The sequence below is a fragment of the Schistocerca piceifrons genome, chromosome 3 (genome assembly GCF_021461385.2).
Source record: "Schistocerca piceifrons isolate TAMUIC-IGC-003096 chromosome 3, iqSchPice1.1, whole genome shotgun sequence".
Classification (NCBI taxonomy): domain Eukaryota; kingdom Metazoa; phylum Arthropoda; class Insecta; order Orthoptera; family Acrididae; genus Schistocerca; species Schistocerca piceifrons.
The window spans coordinates 419,099,885-419,124,915 of record NC_060140.1 but is presented as its reverse complement, the minus strand read 5'-3'; the positions used below and the strand labels follow the sequence as shown (position 1 = coordinate 419,124,915).

The window sequence follows — 25,031 nt, the reverse complement described above, 5'->3', positions numbered from 1 at the left end:
AATTACATGGAAAAAAAGTAAATTAGTTACCAATTACAGCGTGCACACACTTTAAATAGCATCTAAACGTCACTGTAGATATTTGGATTTAGGTTATGACGTGTTCGATATGCCTCCCATCGTTGACGATGATGTGATCCAGACGAATAGCGAAATTCTGCACGACTCGCTTTGACGTGAGAACATCAATACTGTCGATGACCTCTTGAATCGCTATTCTCGCTCAGCAATGGTTTTGGTGTTATTACTGTACATCTTGTCTTCAATATAGCCCCACAAAAAGGAGTCGCATGCTTTCAGATCCGCGGAATATGGTGGCTAATCGAGGGCCATGCTGTGCACTTGGGTAACACAGAGCCAGAATGCGGTCCCCAGAGTGCTCCCCCCCAGGGCATCTGACACTCTCCTGCTCCGATAAGTTCTTGCATGAACAACATCTTGTCGAAATCAAGGTCACCTTGGATAATGGAAATGTAGTCATTTTCCAAAGCCTTCATGTACCGTTCGTTAGTCGCCGTGCCATCAAGGAATATTGCCATTAAGGAATATCGCACTGATTATTCCGTGACTGGACATTGCACACCACACAGTCACCCGTTGAGGGGAAGAGACTTCTCGATCGTGAAATGAGGATCTCATTCCCCCAAATGCGCCAATTTTGCTTATCCACGAATCGATCCAAATGAAAGTGGACTCCCTCGCTAAACCAAATCACACAATTCGCATTATGCCCCGCGTCCAGCCGTGCAGTTTGAACGTCCTAACTCAAACGTTTGAGATGTTATGAGGATTTTATTTCAGATAGTCCAGTAATTGTTGTCCTGTATATAAGCTGATGTTCTTTCTGACTGGACGTATAACTTTCCTTTTTGTCTTGTTAGCCGGCCGCTGTGCTCGAGCGGTTCTAGGAGCTTCAGTCCGGAACCACGCGGCTGCTACCGTCGCAGGTTCGAATCCTGCCTCGGACTTGGATGTGTGTGGTGTCCTTAGGTTAGTTAGGTTTAAGTAGTTCTAAGTTCAAATGGTTCAAATGGCTCTGAGCACTATGGGACTTAACATCAGAGGTCATCAGCCCCCTAGAACTTAGAACTACTTAAACCTAACTAACCTAAGGACATCACACACATCCATGCCCGAGGCAGGATTCGAACCTGCAATCGTAGCGGTCGCGCGGTTCCAGACTGATGCGCTTAGAACCGCTTGGCCAGCACCGGCCGGCAATTCTAAGTCTAGGGGACTGATGACCTCAGATGTTAAGTCCCACAGTGCTCAGAACAATTTGAGCCATTTTTGTCTTGTTACAAGTCCACGCATATTGATGTTTTATTTTTGTATACTACAGACATAACAACATGGCCAACGTATAGTAAAGAAAGGAAATCTGCTTTTTAAAAGAGTTACGCGCGTTCATTTTTGCGAACAAACTGAATGGTTTACGAGCCAAAGAAAGCCGATCATTGCCGCTGGAGAGCGCTGAGAGCACAAAATCACGTTAACCAGATCGGTGCGGTGTGCCGACGGCGCTGCGTCTCGTGACGTTGGATATGCCGTCTGCGTGCACGTCAGCGTTAGTTGCGTCGTGCCATGTGCCGCCGGCTTTACCTTGTCTTTCTGAGCAGTTGCTGATCATTTTGAAAAGAAGCAGAAAAAATTTCCTTTGACAAGGGTTGGGGTAGGGAGTCTGGACGCGTGAGCTGCGCGGTCCCGGCGCGGTGACCGCTAATTCGGCATGAAAAGCTCTGGCCCGACTGGCCGCGGGATAATGGGCCAGCTCGTGTCACACTGATGGATGCGAAGGGCGCGTGGCCGCCGGCGGCGCCGACGCCGTGCGCTATGTAGGCCACGGCGCGCCACGCGCTCGCTTCTTATCGGAGCGCCACAATGCCGCTGCCCCGCTGTTTATGGTTTAATATTGGATTACGCGTCTCCGTGGCAGCCGAGGGGTGGGCGGTTCCCGCGCCGATAATGGCCGGCCCGTCTGAAGAATGGAACTGCAGGATGGACGGGCGGGTGGTTGTACCGACGTGCGGCCGGCGCCGATCTTTTGTTCTGGTAGCCAGTGTTTGCGCAGCTGCGTGGTTGGTTGGGCAGTGGGAGGGACCGAAGGGAGGGGGAGTAGTGCTGCGGTGGGGTGCTTGGGATGGGAAGGCGGTAGGAGGGAGGGACACGCGCCGTGGCTCTGTGATTACTGTCTACTCTCGCGGCTGGTGGTAATGACAGATGAGGGATGCTCCCGGTAATGCACATTTGGATAGGCGCGCTCCACAATCTTGCTTTAGTGAAGCTGGCAACGCGCGTGCAGGTCGTTAACTGTGGTCCATTCGGAATGGGGAAATTAATCGCTGAGTCAGCTCCGTCCAGCACAGTAGTTCGATCGACATCGGCGAGCCACTCATTACTTTGAAAAAAGTTTTGAGAGGCAGGACCGGTGAACGTGTATTTCAGTACTCTTTACCTCCCGTTGTTTGGAATTTCGTCATTAAATTATGCCTCAGAAACTGACAAGTGCTTATTTGTAGCGAAAGCGCGTTTCAGATAATTTTCCTTATTTCAGTTTTTCTTGATGAAAACAGCAGAGTGGAGGGCCTCTGTCGTTCACGCCATCAATCTGTTGCTGTGGTGGCTACACAGAAATAATACCATTGGCCACTGTGATTTTTCTGACTTGTACTGTCTTCCTACTTCTTTTTCCCGTGATGAGTAATTACCAGCGAAGGAAGTAGCTTGTTGTACTGTGAAGTGCCTATAAACTGGGGTAGTTTTTAGGCTAAAACTGCTTCTAAGGGTAGCTGTACAATTTAATTACTGTATAAATGAGTCTCCCACCTAATCCTACCATCAAACAACCACCCTGGTTCCTTATTAGCTATGAAAAATATAGTGGATGTTTGTTTTGAAGTAAATCACTTTTCTGGCTGCCTGCCATCAAGTCAATGCTTGCCGCGAGGGGAGCTGCGCTGTCTAGGGGGTCTTGTCACGGTCCGGACGGATCCCCCCCGTCGGAGGTTCGAGTCCTCCCTCGGGCATGGTTTTGCGTGTGTGTGTGTGTGTGTGTGTGTGATGTCCATAGTGTACGTTAGTTTAAGTTAGATTAAGTAGTGGGTAAGCTTAGGGACCGATGACCTTAGCAGTTTTGTCCCAAAAGACCTTACCACAAATATCCTAATTTTCCGAAGTCATTGCTGGGCTACCTATAATATATATGTCACAGATGTTTTCCACAGTTAATTTATGCAGCTATGTTACCATATGGATTTGTTATTCACATGCTACGGAAGTATTTCAGTAAATCTGTGTTTTGGTGCAGGAGAAGGAGAAGCAGTTCAGAGTTAAGCGTCTCTAAAAGAAAATCGATTTCAGACGGAGAAGAGACACAGGACTGGCGAAAGAAATCAGAAATCATCATCTTGGCAGTCACCATAATTGCTTCTGGAAAACTGCGGATAACATAAATCTGATTTTCCGGACGAGAATTTGCGCTGTATATCCCCGGAAATGTGTCCAGTTTGTTAACTACAGTGCTACCTTTGTCGGTGAAGAGAAGAAAAAATCTTAAAACAATTAGGAACAAGAACTGGACTCGCAAGCTGCTTTGTAAAACCAACAGATCTACCTGTCCAACACAAGTATGAAGCTAGCCAAAACTTGCCGCATTCGGGAAGACGACGGTTCACTCCCGCGTCCGGCCATCCTGATTTACGTTTTCCATGATTTCCCTAAATCACTTCAGGCAAATGCCGGGATGGTTCCTTTGAAAGGGCACGGCCGACTTCCTTCCCCGTCCTTTCCTAATCCGATGACACCGATGACCTCGCTGTCTGGTCTCCTTCCCCAAACAATCCAATCCAAAATCCAAAACATGCAATGCACTTCGAATAGTAGCAAGTACGGCTAGATCGTTAGTCACGAAATCGCAAAACTATTTCGTCATTCACTGTGACACTAACATGAGCTGCCAATCATTGACTCAGACACTGACTACACTCTTGATTAGGAAACTACCTCTCTGTCCGTTCCCTTATGTAGATTTCTGCTTTATGAAGGTTTACACACCCTTCATTTATATAGGATGCAGATTTTAATGACATGTCTGCCTCATTTTTTTACTTCAAGTTTCCGCAGTGTAGTCGTTGCCTGACGCGGTAAAAATAATATTTACACTAAACTAACGAACCCGGATACTTCGCAGTTATTAAATATGTGTGGGAATTGAACATACGTCCTGACCATCTTTTTCCTCCCACTCTCTACCTCCTCCTCTCTCCTCTCTCTGTTTATCACGTTCTCCACCCACTCTCCCTGTGAATCTCCCCGTCACCCCACCTTTCTCCACCACTTTCTCCCTTCTCTCTGTGTCAATCTCCACTACGAAGTTGTGGTGCCTTGATCCCACCTCGAAAATGAGTTTCCTCCGGGCCTGCTAAATAGTTGTTAACTCCGGCTGTCAATTTTCGTTTGAAATGAATCTTCGTCCACCAAGAAAAATTTTCAGTTTTGAGAAGAGATGGAAGACTGACGGAGCCATACCATGTGAATAAGGTGGATGTGACAACGATTCATACCTTAGTTCATGTAATTTTGCCAAGGCGACGACACATGTGTGCTGGCGCGCATTGTCTTGATGGAAGATGACTTTCTTCCTTACTAAACCTGGCCTTTTTCACGTAGCTTTTGTTGTCATTTGTTCAGGAGGTTAGCATAGTATTCTCCAATAATTGTTTGCCCAGTCGGGAGCTAATCTACAAAGAGAATCCCCTTCGCATCCCATAACACTGATGCCATGACCTTTCCCGCCGAAGGAATTGTCTTTGTTTTCTTTGGTGACTGAGAATCAGCATGTTCCCACTGCTTTGACTGTTGTTTTGTCTTTGGAGTATACTAATGCACCAAGTTTCATCCGTGGTCAAAAGCCGGCGCAAAAAATCTTATTCGTTTCTCCTAAAACATTGTAGCGATATGTCGATTCTCAAGCGTTTTTGATCCAGTATCAAGAGTCGCGGCACCCATCTTCCAGATAATTTTTTTCATTTCTAATTCTTCTGTTAAAATGTGATAAACTCTTTCAGATGACATCTGGCAGTCGCGAGCAATGTCATGCACTTTCAGTCGGCGATCCTCCATGACCATTTTGTGCACTTTTGCAATTATTTCTGAAGTAGTGACACATCTTGGCCGATCACTGCGGGGATCATCATCTAAGCTTTTCTGACCACATTTAAATTCATTTGTCCACTTGGCAACAGCTAAATATGAAGGAGCAGTGTCCCCCAGTGCATTCTGGAAATCGGCGTGAATGTCCTTTGCTTTCATACCTTACTTTACGAAGTACATGATCACTGTTCGAATCTCGTTTGTTTTTCCATCTTCGCAAATCACTACGTGGGAACAACAACAGAGCCACGTCACCGCCACAGCTCCATTCCTAGAGCGCTGACGTGGCACGTGTCTACAGGCAACAGTCAAATGGGTATTCACTTTAACAATTCGTTGCGCTAGCACTGGCCTCTCGTGGTGATTCCGAGAACTTTTCAAACCACCCTCGTATGTGGGAACAAAACTTTGTCTAACGGTTTAAATGCCCTGCTATCGTAGTTAATAATGACTGCGAGAAGGAAAACGAAATCGGATATTTGCACAGCACATCATAGGGCAGCATTTTCTTTCTCACAGTTGGTCTTAACAGAAAACTTGTACATTGATGTTTGAAAATATACTGCAGAGTCTGTGTCCATCCGAAGATTTACTAGACTATCGAGTAAAAATTTGAAGCAAATCGGTCAAGAACATTTGGAGATTTTGGTTACAATGTTACTCCTTCAGTTAAGTACTCTTCGCGATTTTTGGTGAAAACGTTAAACAACGCCTTGTTTTTATATAGTAGCATAGATTACAGTTACCTCCACTTGACATATCCTAAAGGTTTTTCCACAACATAAAATACTGAAGCAGTTGACTAGTTAATAAGGTTACTAACTAGCGAGAAGGAGTGCAAAAATGTATTACAAGTTGTAAAGCAAATAAAGATGAAAGCGATGTGTTTAAAAGAAGTCGGTGTTGCAAGCCCGGGACTAGGCTAATTGCGTGACTATAGGTAGAGTACGAATTCCTTCGTACCGGCACTAGGAGGGGGAGACTGACGAGCACGGCGCGCAGGCAGTCTTGTACTTAGGCGAAGAATCATCGGCACTCATATGACGGCAGACTGATTCGACCTTGGACCTCCTTGACGGCCTTGAACGAGGAAAACTCCTCGACCCTGTCTCTGATCAGACCTGGGACTTCCAGCAGCCACGAACAGCAATTTAAGACAACGTAATGTTATCAGACGAATTAACTTCAAACATTTGTCTGTTGCCGTAGTGTGTAAGTGCTGATACCATGTTTTCATCTGCTACAAGTCACAGCATTTCTTCATTACTTAATTTAATTAATGCCACGCGGTTCGAGCGTTTTCAATTCATTATCAGGCGATTTTATTGTGCACTTAAAAAGTATTTGCTGAAGTAGTTTGAATTTAATTATTCGAAAATTTAAAAGCTCTGTCCTGACCCAATCACTTCTTGTGAGAAATTAGGGCATGGGGGAGGTGGGAGGCATAGCGTGAGAAAGTGACGCCCACATTTGTTTTGTGTTTGTGGTCCTTATGTTCAGATACGTTTCGTTTGTTGTGAAAATGTGAGTTATGCATTACAAGCATATATTATGTTGCAAAAATACATCATGATAACAGCAGGAACAGTGGAGTCAAGCTCATTCCCCCTCCCCCCCCCCTCCCCTTGACATGTCTTATTTTCTCACAAGAAATGACTGCATCATTATTATTTCATTATATTACACATAGTTTTTAAATTATCAAATAATTAATGTTACATTACCTCAGTAACTTCTGTTTCCCTATACATGCAATAAAAGCACCTGGTGGTGAGCAAAACAAACCGAGGAAAAGTTGAAATGTATTCAATGATTAAACAATATTGATGTTAGGAGAACAAAACAAATAATTTAACTTAAAAGAATCGCATTAGGTAAGTGGGACTTGTTGATAAACAATAGGATTAAATTACATATGTTTGTAGATCCACACAAACTCGAATCACACAAGGAATATTATATAGCTGATAGGAACAAAGATATGACTCGGAGAACACCAAAGAAGCAAACTGCCTGTCACCATGTAACATCGCTGACTCAACTATCAATATAGCTGTCACGAAACATCATTATCAAAAACTTTCGTGACAGTTACTTAAATGATTAATAAAAAGATAATAATATCTACTATAGCTCCAAAAGCATCAAAGAAGAAAACTTACAAAGTATTGCGATAGCAACTTAGATATCGATATCTTATGGATATTGAGACCACACTGGTGTATGTAGCAAACGAAAATTCTGTAATAGGTAATTATGTACTTAAAAATTTGAAATATTATATAAAACTATGTACTTTCCACAGCTACTGCAATCAAACCGAAATAGGCCTACTGTAATAAACAATATATAATCAAACACAGCAGTGTCCTTGTTCTCACAACATAATGTAAAACTTTCTTATATTACATATGCGGCGCAGTGGGCCAGATGAATACAAATATTACAGAAATTTAAGACAGAGTTATATCGTTAATCGATATAACTTCAATGAGCTTCAGTAGATGACAAAGACTGAAGCCGATATCGATGTCGTGTTCTTTCGCTTGTATGTGGTGGGACTACCTTAGCCCCCGCTGCTTCACACTTTTTGTTTTTATTGAATCCAATTTTTATGTTGTTCACAAATTGCAACACCTTCTAAGCTTTCCACACCAATTAAGGCCATAAAAGCATGGTCTTTTCCGAATTTATTCCTGACCAAAAAGCGATTCTGGTAGCTGGAGTCCAAAGCGTTTGTGAATCATGCCTTTTGCTTTCCAGTGGAGATATTTCCAAAGCAACTTTCATCCCCTAATAAATATTTCTATCTAACCGAGAAGTAAAATAAGAATTTTCATAAATTGAGTGTTAAAATTTTTTAACGCGACGAAATAGTTCCGTAAAAATTTTCATCCTCTGTTGAACTCCCTTAGGGGTTGAATTTCCAGAAACTCTGAAACACGTAATTTTTTTATTTCTAAGCGAGAAGTCAAATACCAGTTGTCACAAATGTAGCCTTAAAGATCCTTTAGTGGTTGTTTACTAGTTATTATTTGCAAAATACTTTCACCCCTTACTTTACCCCCTTACCGGTTGAATTTCCAAAAATGCTGGCACACGTAGCTGTTTATTTTCTGACTGAGAAACTAAATACCAGTTTTCGCACATCTAGGTTCAATATTTGCTTAACAACAATGTACTTTCAAAAGACCTTTCATTCCCTATTTCACCCCGTAAGGAGCAGAATTTCGGACAATCCCTTCTTAAATGATGCCTATAGTATAAGATCCACACCCTCTCCCAACTTCAAGTTTCTAACAACAGCGGTTTGGACTGGGTGATAATGAGTCATTGACTCAGCCTGACCCTGTTTCACCCCCTTAGGGACTGAATTTCCAAAAACAGTGAAATGTGTATGTTTTATTTCTAATAGAGAAGCCAAATATAAGATCCACACCCTCTCCCAACTTCAAGTTTCTAAAAACAGCGGTTTAGACTGGGCGATGATGAGTCATTGACTCAGCCTGACCCTGTTTCACCCCCTTAGGGGCTGAATTTACAAAACCAGTGAAATGTGTATGTTTTATTTCTAATAGAGAAGCGAAATATAAAGTTTCGTAGATTTAGCCTCAAAAATGGTTGAACAATGAAATATTTCCATAAAACTTTCATCCCCCTTTTCATCCCCATAGGGGTACAATTTCCAAAAATGACGAAGAAAATATTCATTTTATTTCTGAATACCCAAATTTAAATTTTCGTAGATTTAGGTTTAAAAATGCTTTCATAATAACATATTTTTTTAAAAAAAACCTCATCTCCTCTTTCACCCCCTTAGGAGTTCGATTCCCAAAAACACTAAAACGCGTATCTTTTTATTTGTAACCGAGAACTCAGATACCAATGTTCACAGATACAACTTTAAAAATACTTTAGTAATTCTTTGAAAGTTTTACGCTCTATTTTACCCCATCAGGGATTGAATTTCCAAAAAAAGTGACATGCGTCTCTTTTATTTCTCACAGAGAAGCCAAATACAATTTTTTTTTGATTTAGCTTTAAAAATGTTTGCACAGTGAAATATGTCCATAAAAACTTTCATTCCCTGTTGCACCTCCATAGGAATGGAATTTCCAATAACAGTGAAACACGTAACTTTTTTATTTCTGACAAGTCAAATTTCAATTTTCATAAAAATAGTTTTGAAAATGCTCCAGTAAAAGTCTTATCCCATATTTCACCCCCTCATTTTCCAAAACCATGAAAACATTTATTGTTTTATTTGTAAATGAGAAGTCAAATACCAGTGTCCGTATATGTAGCTTTAAAAATACTTCAGCAGTTCTTTACTAATTACATATTCTCAAAAAAATGCTTTCTTCCACTGTTTCACCCTCATAAGGTTCAATTTCCAAAGCTGATGAAACACATATTTCTTTTTATATCTGATCGAGAAACCAAATACCATTTTTCGCAGGACTAGCTTCAAAATTGCCCTAATAACAACATTTCCTATTGCTGTTTCAACCCCTGAGAGTTGCAATTTCGAAAACTCCCTTCTTAAACGACTCTTACAGTATAAGATTCACATCTTCTCCAAATTTCAAGTTTCTATTTTTAGCAGTTTCGGCTGGGCGATGCTGAGTCAGTCAGTAAATCAGGGCATTGGCTTTTGTATGTAGAGATGGCAGTTTTAGCAGCATTTTATTTACAACTAATGAATAATTTACAACGGAGTGCGTCGTTCCTTGGTCGCAGGTTCTGCGTGGGCGACCGCTTCTACCTGTGCGAGAACAAGATCCTGTGCGAGTACGACTACGAGGAGCGGCTCGTCTTCGCCAACATGGCGTACAACCCGTCCAGCCTGGCGCACATCAAGCGACAGACCAGCCACTTGCCGGTGAGTTACCGATGTACCGAGCCTCTACAATCTCACTGACGAAGGAGTTATTATTTTTGGCTGGGACACTGGACAGCATATTCGCAGAACAAAATTAAGATAAACCCAGTCCCCCAGTCCAACCGATGTTTTCATGTGAACGCCGGATTGTAAATGTGCTCCTAGATGTTCTCGATTGGGAGTCCCCTCTGCTGTGCTACTAGCCTGCTGAGATGCCTGTGTGAAATGAACGAATTTCTATAACAGCCCACCTTGCTCTCACAAATGTGAAAAATTGCTTACAGGGTCAGTCAATGACAGATCTCGACGATACTTTTAATACAAAAGCTTCTTCACGGAATACCGTGTTAATTATGAGCATTATTTGCGTACATTTTTCTCTTTTGCACATAATAAACTTGATGTGATATTTTACCCATTACACGATGATTCATACGGGCTGACAGTCTGTCATCATTTACTTGTCCTATTGTGTCTACACCTTCCTGAGACTCGTGGATAACATACCATACATACAACTACATTTTGTTGATAAGTAACGTACGCTTGTGCAGCACAATATTCAACTTGTCATATCAGTAAGGAATGAGAGGTATTTGGAAAGTAGAACCCAGCATCGAGGGAAACTTTGCTGAAAGGATCGCAACCAATAGTTTCACATACTTTCACTGCGTGAGACACTGTGGACTCTTCTGTTATTTAAACCAAAAGATTGATGCACTCTGTGGAGAACTATGTACCCCACTTCAAAATCTGTGAAAAAGAAAAAAGAAGAGGGATTAACGCCCGTTGACAACGAAGTCATTAGAGCCAGTCCCGTCTCTCCTTGTTTAGATGTTTGACAGTTTGATTGCTTCTAGTCATCTGTAATGATTGATGGCACTTCTTGACATCTCTTTCGGTACCATTTAAGTGTTTCCTTTCTGTTTTGTTCCGGAAGTAATCAGTTCGTTATCACTAGGGACGAAATAAAATTAAATTGCGCTTTTTGTCCCCTTTGTTGCTGTCTGACAAAGATATTATATTTGTTTCAGACGCCAGTAATACAGAGAATGAAAAATACAATAAATATTACATGATAAAAACACTGTATGAGTAATCCGGAAAGATTAATTTTCGCAGTCCTTTCTTACTTCCACCTGTTGTTTCCGAAAGCAGACGGGGTGGTAAATGAACAATTAGATATTCCGTTAGTGGAGATTTTTATATACCTTTTCTGTGAAGACGAAATGTGGCTGTCGTTGACGTTAAAGGAAATCCAAGGACAGTTTCATAAGCTGACTCGTGAGTCACAATCTTTGGTTACACCTATCTGATCCCCTGATGCGAATTCTTTCAGCAGATTCTAATCTGTTGTAACTCTTGACCTGGAATTATTAACACTAGTCAACAAATTTAATTTTTTTCTGGAGCTGCTTTGTAAATGGGTGGATTTACCTTAATTGAGTGTGCTGAATTCAGTGGTAAAAATCAGCTTTTCTCCGTAACATCACATTTCCTAGATACACAGCAGAATTAAAACCAACACTGGAGGGTACTGAGCTACACTAGAAGTGTGCATGTCAATTTTAAAATAAGTGCTACGTACACACATGTTACTGTACCGATTATATGTGCTCATGTTCATCACCAGTTTACAACTTCTTTGAAGCTCAACAGTTATACCTTGTTTCAGCTTTACTTCGCTCACTTTAGTGAACTGTTCTTTCAAGCGATTGAAGGTCTGACCACCTTTATTCACAGCTTTTACAAAGGTTTCCACGAAGCTCTTCTTGAGAAGAAGACGAGGCAAAGTGTTTTTTACGCTCAACCAATGGACTGTTTCTCACATTTTCCTTTCCAGATATATATGGTTGCCTCATAGGCCACTCCTTGACTGTACATTGGTTCTTGATGTTCCGGCTGTCGCATAACCACAGAAAAACAGCTTGTTTTTTTAATCCACCCTGTGGCTTGTAAGTTATATACAGGAATAGGCGACTCTTCATTTCGAGATACCGGAAAATGCACTGAAGATACATTTGGACTCTTTATTTTATGTCTACTTTTGCTTCAAATACCCCGTAATATTTCTTAGGCAGAACTAACAGTCTCAGAAGTGGTGTTCAGTCTCATATCACACCCCTGGAACAACTAATGTCAGCGTTGGGTGTTTTCCTTTCAACGATTTGGCTGATGTAGTAATACAAGTTACGCAGGCCTTATCAGGTGCAAAAATTTTATCTTGATCACCAACAAGATGACCAAAATATAGTTCATAGGCCTTCTTACTAAATCAGTGAACAGACATTCAAACCAAAGAATGGTAAACACCGAAATACGGAAAATAAACAATAAAATATCAAAGCCCTTAAATACTTAAAACTCTTATATGCTAGAACATTTCGAAAGGCAGAGTGGGAGTATACAAATCAAAATACATACTAGTTGATATATCACATTCGAGATGCAAAATGGTTTTGCAACGAGGCGTTCTCTGGAACTTGACTGTATTATGCTACATTGAGATACTGAGCATCAAGCGTTTCAAAGAGTATTTTTGATATTTCAAACTATCATACAGAACTAAATTCAGTCACCATAAAAAATATTCTGGTTTCAGAACATACGGCATAATAGTGTAATATTTAAGAATTACTGACTGATTTGGATTTCAGATAAGTCGTTTCAGAGAACGCCTCAGTTAGTTATTGGAATACAACCATTCTTCCCGAAAATATATACAATGTGTTCTGTGTAATACCGACGATTATACCGTGCGGTATTTAGCTACATGCTCTTTTTTCCTTGGAGTTATTTCAGCGTCCAGCATTCTCAAACGCATTACCTTTTTCTGAAGAGTAGGTGACTGACAGTGCCTCCAAACAGTGTTTCAAGAGCAGGTACCATACTTACCTCCTTGAGACGACCCATCTTTTTTTGTCTGAATTTATCTGAACGATATCTCTCCACGCAATTCCTGCACTGCGAACGAGATCCGTCAAAGGCGTTGACAGATGATTGATGTATGTGAGCGCAATGTTGGCAATGTATGTTTACCCTTGTCTGTTCATATTTACGTTTATAAAACGTATACACTGTGAAATATGTTGTTTGCTCACCACGGTTGCTAGATATCAAATCCCAAAGACCAATAAACGGCCGGGCGAGTGACAACAGCAGTGCGTTTTTCCGAAAGTTCGAATCACCATCCATTTTCACCAGCTGCCTGTGTACGCCGTGTTGTTGCTTTTCTATGGTCATCTGTTAGCTACGATTCCTCCAGCTCGTTTCCTTTATCCCACACTAGGACATTACCAGGAATTTGAGATTACTATTTATAGCTTAAGCTTTTTAATTCATGTGAGAACACTGACTATAACCTTTTGTTTACTTCAGTTTTTATATGTTTTCCTTGTATTAGTGATGTCGTGGATGACCTTCATACATTATATACAGTGGTTGAAGAAAAGTATGGTAACACCAAAACCACAACACATTACCATGTATCATACGGTGTAGGAAAATGGTTGCCTTTCAAAATAGCTTCGTCTCGGGATGGATACAAACAGGTCCCGTATGGTTCTCAAGGAAATCTTTTACCACTCTTTCTGCAAAATAGTGGCAAGTTCCACAAGTTTCGTTAACGATGATGGGAGGTGCAAGGCGATCACGCACTCTTCTCTCCAAGATAGACAAAAAGCCACAATGATATTGAGATCTGGTGACTATGGTGGCCAGTGAAGGTACGACATTTCATCCCCGTGCTGACAAATCCACTCCTGGCGATGCGAGCTTTGTGAAGAGGGCCTTGGATCACTATTGGGGAACCAACATTGTAGCAAGGGATGGGCCTGATCAACCAAATAATCCTTGGCAGTAATGTAACTTTTAAGAGTAGCCATGGGCCGCATAGAATACGTAGAATAACACTCCATGGCTGCACTATCCCCCAATCCCCATCCCACCCACCCACCCATACACGTTTCACTTTAGGAGTGCAAACTCTGCCAGAAGTTGGGAATACTGTGTAAAACAAGACTCAACCGACCAAATGACTTTCTTCCATTGTTCCGTGGTCCAGGTTTCATGGCTTCGGCACCAAGTTTTATTGTTACGGGAATTTGATAAGTGGTTTCGAAATTCCAACTCGCCCTCCAGTTCCCTGCTTATGGCGCTCCCATCGTGTTGTCTTGTTGCTGGTGGAGTTCGCGAGTGCGACATTCTTTATGGTAGTTACTTCAGCGGCTTTTTTGGTCATCATCGTTTTCAGTGACCGTTCGTCATGCTCAACACCCACTTTCGTTCGGGTTGTGACTTAGCGGATGATGTTTAACTTTTCCTGTATGCGGTGTAAATCTTCGGTACGGTGCCTCTTGCTGCAGCAAACGCTTCGGCTATCACGATTACGAAAGCACCAACATTTTGCCCACGCACTAACTCACTTAGCTTCGACATAATGCACATACAGCTGTACCGAACACTGTGCTGACCAAGCCTGACATTTGCAAACTATTGAGAACACTGCTCAGTCTCGTTTTGAAATACAACAGTGCAACCTGCAGGCTCTGCTAGCATCTGCATTTATCTTCCGGCACGTATTTCTCGCGGTGTCTCCTTGTTTTGTTCAATTCCTCTACGTTATGAAATTATTGTGTAGTTAACTTCAACGAAGTAGCCCTTAACAAATACATACAATTCATGTCTTCGTGAATGAAATGCTTTAGGCAGCGAGGAGCTGGGAGTGGTTCGGCGCCTGGTTCCAAAAAAATAATATTTGTACCAGAATATACAATTTATACATAAAAAAGAACTGTTAATATTTTAGTATTTCCTTAGCACATCTGTACTAAGTCTGATAGACTTAAATAGAAACTAGCAAAAGAACAACACATGACACTTTTACGTTTGTACTTCTTAAACTTACGAATGCAACTCAACCTTCTTAAACTGTTGAGTGCAACTGAACCTAGTCACTTTTTGCTTGTTTTGTCATTACAACACCTACCTACAGAATTTTCCCTGACAAATATAACTCAAACAGGCTCTAATTACTAATAGGCATGTGATTAGTAAGGGAAAGATTTTGTTGCAGAGCAAAAAATGTATTTATCAGATTTTACCTTAATCATGTGACATCCAGTTCCAAATATTGTATAATCATCAATGATTCCACTTCCCAATCATTAGGAAATATATCCATCTTCATTTTGCAATTCAGTTCCAGCTAGCACTTAATCTCGCTGACGGACACAAATCCAAACCGCCCGCTAGCGCTAACGCTGCTAACCTCCTTCACTGTTAACTGTTAACTTCTAACTGCGGGTTCCACCAGCCGCAGAGTCTTTTACAGAGGGCGCACAGCATTGTCAGTGATATTAATGCAGTCTATAGCGCTGCCAACATGCAAACACATAAACAGGCTACTTACACACAACTTTAGAATTAGGAAAGGAACGGTTTCACTTGGGATAGCCAGCCTCTGCGGTATTTCACTTCCAACAGATTTAACAACCACATGTCAACTAAAACGGAGAGAAAAACACTGCCATTAGCGAATATTACATACCAATAAAAATAACACAAGTGGACATTCAGTTATCAGCTCGTAACAGACGATGATCCACTATCAAAGAACACTGTAAAGCAAATATCCAATGATAAAAGACCTCGTATCTAAGCCAGTGGAAATAGTACTCCAAAATCACAAACTAAGCTCGAACCAAATAAACGAGGATATTTGTAACGTGCGCTGACAGAGACTATAAGCAAGGTACATGGCTTAATTTCAAGTTCCACCAAAAGGTATATATATTAAATTTGAAAAAAAAAAATAAAAATAAAAACGCCCACACGACTTCAAGTGAGATTGGAAACTGAATTTTTGTTATGCTGAGTACATGTTACTTATTCATAAATTATCAAGAGAGAACAACGAAAGGAAATAAACTGGACGTAAAGGCAAGTTTACCACTATAGCTATCGATACACACAACTTAACAACACTTGGTGTTAACTGAAGCCTGAAAATACCGCATAAGAACTCCAAGGTACAATAGAGAACACCAAACGGTTTCAGGTACTGTTTTCACATTAATATGCTCTCCAAACAAGTCCATATAGTTCAGCCAGTCTACGTTGCCTAAAATTTCTGTAGATACAACGCAGCAGACACAGTATGAAGGCCGTCTCCCACCCGATTCAAGATTCGTATTTCGCAGCCCTGTAACTGACAGACTGGCAAAGAAGACTCTCGCAGAATGCTGATCAATTCCTGCAGTTGGTTGTAGCTTCTCTGTGCCACATAACCGACAGAATCTGCCAATGGATAGCTAGCAAAAACTGAAACCGAGGTGATACGGAGGCATTTGCTTAACAACAAAGAAACAGGGTAAAATCGCGCACTCGATACCTTCAGATACATATCGGAATCACGCACGGCTCACTGAACAGTTCTGCGCTCGTTGTTAAGACCTTCTTCTTTAGCTCAGATAGTCGATTTCGCTAAATGAATGAAAACATTTTTTTCGGTGAGACGTAATGCTCAAACATTATAACGCATGGGTCACTCCAAAAGAAATTCAGAATTCTTTTTCTTCATCTTTGCTATTCACAGAGGTCAGAGAAACTTCCTTCCCACTTGTATTTAAATTTAGTTCAACTTGTTTCCGCAAGTGGAGCTGTCGTAGCACTCCGTTCAGATGGTCGCTGCAAATGATAATCGTCTGGGGCAGAGTGCTGTTCTAAAGTTCTTATGTTGTGAGAAGGAGACAGTGAATAATATTCCCAAAAGAGTGAAGAAGGTGTATACAGATGAGGCTGTTGATCGCAGTGCAGTTAATAGTAGAGCCAGCAGAGTATTTGGCGAAAGAGGGTACGCCAATGCTGGTGACCTCCCGAGCAGTATGGAGTGCTCACGTTGTACGACGTATTCAGTCTTGCCCTGGCTGACAAACGCATAACAAGAACCGAACCGTCAAACCAAGCTGGAATAGGAGAAGAGTGGAGTATTGAGACGATTGAAGTTGATAAAGGTGGGTCCCGAGATGTTGACAGAGGTCCACAAAAGAAAAAAAATACGGAAGACTGTGTGGACCGAACTTTTGAAATTTTACGAGAATTCTGAAGATGACCTCCTTGCAAGAATTACGACGAAAGATAGAACACTGTTGGATTACTTTGAATCGGAGACGGGAAGGGTATCGATGGGATGGCATCATGCAAACTCGGCGAAAAAGAAGAAGCAAAAAGCGCCATCAACAGGGAAAGTGATTTTTTTTTTTTTTTAATTTCAGGAGGACTGTTATTTGTGGACATCATGCTACACGGAACCACCATCTGTTCTGACGCATATATGGCAACCCTTAAAAAAACTTAATGTCGAATGCGTCGCTTTCGACAACATCGGCAAAAATGCTACATTTCGATGTTGCCAGACAAAGCCTAGCCACATGCCAGCGAGAGAACTACCTCGGAGATCAAAAAGCTTAGGTGGACAACACTGAAACACCCTCCTACAGCCCTGACCTGACTCGGTAAACTGAAGGAATCCTATTGCGGAACGGGATTAGAAAATGATGATTCCCTTGTGAAGGCTGCTAAACTGTCTTTCAAATGTGTTGGTCCTGATTTCTAGCACGCAGGTATATAGGCCTTTGCTCTAAGGTTACGTAAAGCAGTGTAAAGGGACGGAGATTATGTGGAAAAATTTAATTTTGCCTCTCAAGAAAGTAACAGCATACTACGAGGTTTGGAACTTAAATAGTGGCAACTATTTATTCACAACCGATACAAAAGAGTTTCATGTCTGCGCCTGTTACCGTCCTTCAAAGTAGTCACAAGTGTTGCGTAGAACCCGTTGCCAGCGGCGTGGTAAGCATAATATACCGTTAGCAGAGCCTGTTCTATTGGTGGTGCCAATGGAGCGGTCTACTGGTTGTCGAATCTCTTTAACAGTCCTGAAGCGAATGCCACAAAGTAGTTCATTCATCTTCGGAATCAAATCAAAGTCACAAGGACTTAAGTCCGGGGAGTATGGTGGATGGTATAGTACTTCCCAGTCCCATCGACCCAACAGAGCAGCCACAGCTTGCGCTGTATGCGCCCGCGCATTGTCGAGGAAAATGATGGTGGGTTGCACAGAAAGTGTCGCCCCTTCTCTCGCAAAGCTGGTCGCAGGTGATGCTCCAAAAACGGACAGTAATACTATGCATTGACGGTCTGCCGTGGAGGAACGTAACGCGTTAGGATAACACCGTCACAGTCCCACACGTGAATCACCATAACTTTCACCATACTGGGGCTCTGACGCACTTTCGACTTTCGCGGCGACCAATAATGACGCAGTTGGTTGGACTGGCGTTTCAGTTTTGGCTTCGTGGCATTCGCTTCAGAACTGTTCCAGAGATTCGACAGGCAGTAGATCGCTCCATTCGCACCATCAACAGAACAGGCTCTGCTAATGGTATACAACGCCTTCTACATCGTTGGCAACGGATTCTGCACAACGCTGGTGACTACTTTGAAGGACAGTAACAGGTGCAAACATGTAACTCTTTTGCATCGGTTGTGAATAAATAGTTGGCACTATTTAAGTTCCAACCCTCATACAAAGAGATCAGAACGATGGAAAATAAATTGGATCCAGAATCAGATTTTCACTCTGCTGATATGAAACTTCCTGGCAGATTAAAACTGTGTGCCGGACCGAGACTCGAACTCGGAACCTTTGCATTTTACGGGCAAGTGCTCTACCAAATGAGCTACCCAAGCACGACTCACGCCCCATCCTCACACCTTCACTTCTGCTGGAGTATCCTCACAACAATGATGTGCCTTTGCCTAACACCGTCCCGTTCGGATACGCTTCACTCTTGAACTGTCTTTGTAGCGATCAGTTCGCATTAGTTTACAGTACATTGTTTGCATCTAGTCGTGTGTAGTGTATACTTGCCCAGATGTTCTACTAAGGTATTAAGAACGACAAAGAAGTGACATTTTCATTGTGTTGTTCGCAGCCTGGGTCGACGCAGGCTGGTTTGCGAGGGGCTGCGCCTGGAGACCTGAATAACAACATGGCCGCCGGCCTGGTGTCGCTCTCTCCGGGCCCTCACGCCAAGTCGCCGGCAGCACGGTGAGCCTGTCACGTCGCAACGTCACCAGTGGCCGAGCGATGATCCTGCGGACCAGTCAGCGTCGTAACTTCACCAGTGACATGTGCAGTGCTCGTGTGGACCTATTATCCTTGGATCTTTTCCTGAATGTGAGCAGTAACTTCGGGTCTACAGACGTCGTAACATCAAGACGGCGGGCAGTGATCACGCAGGCCGGTAGATATCACATACTCATCGTGAGCTAACCTTCATTCTGTAATCCTGCGATCGTTGCAATTTCACGAGTGGTCGACCGGCAGCTCTTCAGATTCAGTGTCACAACCGGACGTTAATCAGTGTCATTGGGTAACCTGATGGCGTGCAGTACCACTGAGATGTGTTAGTGCTCCACCACGCGACTGTCATTTCGTGACACTCTTATATCTTTTCCATACACTAAATGCACAGTGATCCAGGCAGCTAGTCAACACTGCGACTCTATTGGTTACACTGATATTTTGTCTGAACATCTGGAACAGGAGTTCAGGTTTTCGTGATTTGGTAGCAATGTTTTTGGACTAAATATTGTGTATGGTGATGAAGAAACAAATCCACAGAGTGCTCAAGTGTGGTACTCTGCAGTCCCATAATTTAACTGGCGTGAAAGAGTTTTACATTATAATTTTATAAACCGTACCAAAGATAGTCATAACAAGTATTTTACCATCAGTTTCCTGTAAGGCAACTGAACGTAGCTCTTGACATTACAGTACACAGTGAAGTCTTAATATTTTAATAGGGAATAATCAGTTAATCTCACTCTTCTCCCACGAGAAATGCTCTCCAGTAAATAATACCACATTCGGCCGCCCTGAGTAATGCCACTGTACATGTGAGTTGATATGGAGGGTTATTCGCCACTAAAATAGCTCAGTTATCCTCTCTGATTACATATACTGGTCATATTTCCTGTGAAATAACTGCTCTGATACGTTTGTGGTATCTCCCTACTTTTTTTAACTACACTTATTAGTGCCATGGAAATCAGTCACCTTATTCAGCTTCATACCAACCTCAAGATAACACGCAAATTTTCACTAGTCAAATAAAAAATCATTTGCAGCAGGCTCACGTGCCTGTCGAGACGATTTAAGTAAATCGTCTCCACAGGCATGTGAGCTTACTGAAAAGGCTTGAAACACACGTGAACCTAAGGAAAATTTATGGCTCAGGACACATTATACACTTGTACAGCAGTTTTACTTTGCAGTAATGAACCTAATTTTCATGTTTAAAAGAAAATTCATCTCGGATTGCATTAACTAAATCTCTAGGCATATTTCCTTTTTTTATACAGTATTATTACCAACTGACGCCTTTAAAACCCGCAAAATTGCATAGTTCTAATACATATAAGTGCCGTATAAATATTGATGTTCTCAGCCTCTCACTTATAATGTTACCATTGGTATGGGTTATGCTGACGCTCATCTGAAGAAAGGGGAAGATCAACTTTGTTCACGGTATTTCTCTTTAACGTGCTGCATATGAAGCTTTGATTATTTGCCTCTATCCATCTTTTAAGTATTACATTATTGAAATTCTGGAGACTTAATTATCATTTTCTTAGTAATATTATAATAGCATTTCCCTCGAGGTAGATTATTTTGGACAGAAAATATTATTAGACAACGGTATTCATAACATCGTTGATGCACAATGTTCACGGATCCTCGGATGAAGTTCTTATGATTTACTCATTTTAAACTGCTTAAATGTAAAATTTCCACTCTGTAGAAATCTAAGGAAAAAGATCGTTTAGCAGAAAGCACAGTACGTGATTGCATATGTGACATTTGATATATGTTTCACATAAGCTATGTACGACTGTGTTCCGTGAAACATTCCAGTGAGTTTTATTTCAAAATCAGCAGTAGCTCCACATCTGGTATCAGATCTATGTACGTGTAAGCCAAGTTAATTGCTCAGACACACAGGCAAAAGATGTTCGATAACTATACAGACAATACAACTATGACGAAGAGAACAATTTGTTCTCCATAACATATTTCGAATGTTTATATTTTAGTTTAAAATGTGTTTCAGGAAAAATACAAAACTAAAAATTAATTCATTTACCGAATAAAACAATAAACTGCTGCATCTGACAAAAATCTAATATTTATTAATCTTCGTATTAATATAGTTCTCTTTGTAGGTGCTTTCTTATGAGTTATCCATGTTACGTAGTACTTCTCGTAAAGTTCCCGAAAATCAGTTAGAGCTCCTGGCTTAATCTCATCGTTAAAAAGTCACGTACACATCAAGTAGGAGATCACAGAATCCTTAATCCCATTGCGCTGTAACTTTGTGTACCAAATAACTACACAGGTAAAGATGACATTCAATGATTAAAACTCTGTGAATGATTGAACAAAAAGGAACTACACTTTGTATAATATTTGTCAGTGTATAGAAAACATTCGTACTGTTGTATCGTAAGTTCTATGAATACAGAGAAGTTTTAGTGGTTAGTTGTGACAGTACTTCAGACCGAGAAATTGTATCTCTATCCATGCATTGGTGCAAATGCTGTCACTGTATCTGGAAAATTGTCTTGAACTGCAGACTGTATTGTGTGCAATGTCAGATTCATAAACTAGAAAAAAATGGACCATTACATTTCCCTTTTGTCAGTAACCTGCACAACGCGAAATTGTTGGATGCCCCGTACTTCGGAACCTTAGCAAGCAGAGGTGCTCTACTCGCCGCTATCTCCTCCTATTATCTCATTCCCCTTGCATTTAAATGACTACTTATTGCTATACTGGAGCATGCAAGGAAGACTCGCTACCAGCTTGCGTGTGACTTTCTTGCTGTTCTATTTTGGGCAATGAAAGCGGGGGTAGAACGTGCCGATGTAACAAACTGTGTTGGAAATAATGACGACTTCTCCTTCTCACAGCTGTCACAGATACACACTGAATATGATACCCACCTATAAGTCCATTCTTAATGACAGTAATATTACTTGCTAACAACATGATCAAGCATTGTTTAAAAGTTTCTAAATATGGAGAGAAATGTTTAACCAAATTGGTGTTCTTGTTGTATCCTTTTGTACACGTGAGCTATTTTTATACACAGCAGAATGTAGAAGTGGACATCAAGTATACGACTTTTTTTGTTTCTCTTGCCGACGCCATATATAAACTTATTCACATGCTGTACACAAACAAGAATCAGCTCAATCCAGCTGTGACACAAAATATTCTTAGTGATTTAAAGCAAGCGAAATTTGTGAAAAAGAAGATAACGTTGCAATTGTTTTGCTGGATCGCGTAATGGAGACACTTGAACTAATCTAGTCGTGCTCCCAAAGACATGAAACCAAAGTGCGCAGTTGTTCAAGGAACTGTTGTAGTGACCAAAGATAATAAACGAAACATTTTACGCTTGAAGTTATTTGAAGTTTCCAGTTTTGCCTTCGGAGGCGAGTGGTCAGTGGGCTCTTGAAACAAACGTGTGTATTATTCGCTCAGAGTGTGTTCTTCAGGACGGCGGTGTATTCAGCGATCTGTGTGCTTCCATTAAGTTTCTATTTGCAAGAAGGATTAATGTGAAATAAGCAATAAAGACAGTTGCAATGGTGATGAACTCAGTGAAATATCGAAGGCGAAAACGATTGTTTCGTGCATTAATTGCTATTTGTCTGTAACCACAGCTGTGTGTACAAAGTATAAAGTTGCAGTAGTGTATAATTATTGCAATGTATGTCTGTTATTTGGTATCCACGATCTTTACTGGTAATTCTTGTTGTAAATGAGCTCCACTGTCCTGGATACTTCCGCTGCGAGGTTTAATTACAGCGTGTGCCACCCACTCCCTATTTTCGGAACTACCACTGCCCTGACCCCATTCCCTTCCCACCCGCCATAACAATAAAGGTTGAGTTAAATGACCACCAGTGTTTCACTGCATACCGCAGAACGCCGAATCCACGACATTGTGAGGCTGAAAAAGCCCTCTGCAGGCAGCATAAGGTAAGGTGAGCCTGATGTGCTGACTAACATCTAAGGATTCTCGAAGTCCTACACTCATTTGTCTGTAGAATTACTATCTTGCAGTTTTCGTCTTGTCAGTAAATTCAGTTTCAGCGTATCTCTGAAATGAACAACCACAATACGAGGAAAAATAATTTACTTGCTTCCTTGCTTTCTTGTCTGCCGGGGCTGGACGAAAATATGGAAACACCAAATGCACAACACATTACCAAGCCTAATGCTGTGTATGAAAACAGTTGGCTTACAAACCATCTTCCAACCGTCTCGAAGTGGATAAATATAGGTCCTGTGGTTTTCGAGGGACTCTTATACCATGCTTCCTGCTACATAGTGACAGCTTCAGGGTAACGATACGGGAGGTGGACAGCGATCACGCACCCATCTGTCCAAAGTAAACATCAAAGACTCAATAAGGTGGAAATCGGATAACTGGCATAGCCAGGGTGTAATATTCTTCCTTCTTATTTATGTGTGTTATTTACTACCCTGATATGTAAAACCAGATGTAATACTTGCGTGTATTTTGTATTCTCTGAATTGGTTTACAAAACATACTGTAATGCAAAACCAACTGTAATATTCTTATACTATACTGTTAATAATAAGCAATGTAACAAACAGAAGTACAGCTACCTATCCGGACAGCAAAACCACAAAAATAAGTGTAATAACCGCGTGTGTTAACCTAAGGAATAAGCATCAGACTTTAACTCGTTTCTTCAAATAAGTCATTAGTTCAGGGGTATGGCAAATGACAGTAGTTAGACTACTATTCTGCATCGATAACGATATATGTGGTTGGTGGTACACTATTATTCGCCAGTCTAATGAGGCACACGTAATGAAGCTGAGTAGGCCAGCAGAAAAGATTGCAACTTCCTACTTACCTAACAGACTTCACTTTAGATTTAGATAAAAGATGGTTCAGAAATACAAGAAAAGTTTAGCCGCTCGAAACAAAACTATAGCACCCAATTGCTTAATCAAACAGACTGATTTCATGAAAACAAAAGTAAATTTGGACGGGGGGGGGGGGGGGGTTCTACATCAACATATTTGGTACTCAACATTTCATTGATTCACTATAACCGTTTACCGTTACTATTTATCACACTCAATCATCAACTTAGTATTTCCTTTCATTAATACGTAATGTGAAAACAGCAAACAATTTATCTAATGTGGTCTCTGAATGTGGCATAACCTTAAGTAATCATTTTAACACAGAAATAATAGCAATGTTAATTATGAAATTCTCAGTTATTCTTACCATCAATTATTTCACTGATTAATCACTGATTTGCCAACAATATATTAAAGATTTCACAGTCTTGGCTGAATACAGGTCACTCGAAATTTTCATTTACCAGGTTAGGATTCTGCTTGGTTTATGAGCGGGATAAGTTACCAGGTGGACACAATTGTTAATTTGGATTATGGTTATTATTCTTAAAGCACATTTCAACTTCCTGGCACACACTATAATACATAGCTAAAATTTCGTGCCCTGTAAGCTGTGATCAGCGACGATGGCTTTGGTGGCAACAACTGCATTAATATCAGAACGGCCAAGAGCTGTTATCCATGTCGGACTTATTTCCTCTTCATAGCGATGGCTCTGAGCACTATGGGACTTAACATCTATGGTCATCAGTCCCATAGAACTTAGAACTACTTAAACCTAACTAACCTAAGGACAGCACACAACACCCAGTCATCACGAGGCAGAGAAAATCCCTGACCCCGCCGGGAATCGAACCCGGGAACCCGGGCGTGGGAAGCGAGAACGCTACCGCACGACCACGAGCTGCGGACTCTTCTTAGCGATGATCCATCTTATAATCAATAGCCCGTTTTTCTCCC

General features: G+C 41.3%; 1 protein-coding gene across 1 annotated transcript in view; it reads left to right on the top strand.

Moving 5' to 3' along the window:
* The window catches only part of LOC124789470 (LIM domain only protein 3-like), a 94,854-nt gene extending 71,803 nt beyond the window's left edge, over window positions 1-23,051 (top strand). The window contains exons 4-5 of the mRNA XM_047256836.1: window positions 9,892-10,033; window positions 19,030-23,051. Of these exons, the coding sequence (XP_047112792.1) occupies window positions 9,892-10,033; window positions 19,030-19,149 (262 nt within the window). The 3' untranslated portion in view covers window positions 19,150-23,051. The remainder of the gene's footprint in view (window positions 1-9,891; window positions 10,034-19,029) is intronic.
* The last annotated feature ends 1,980 nt before the right edge of the window (window positions 23,052-25,031 follow it).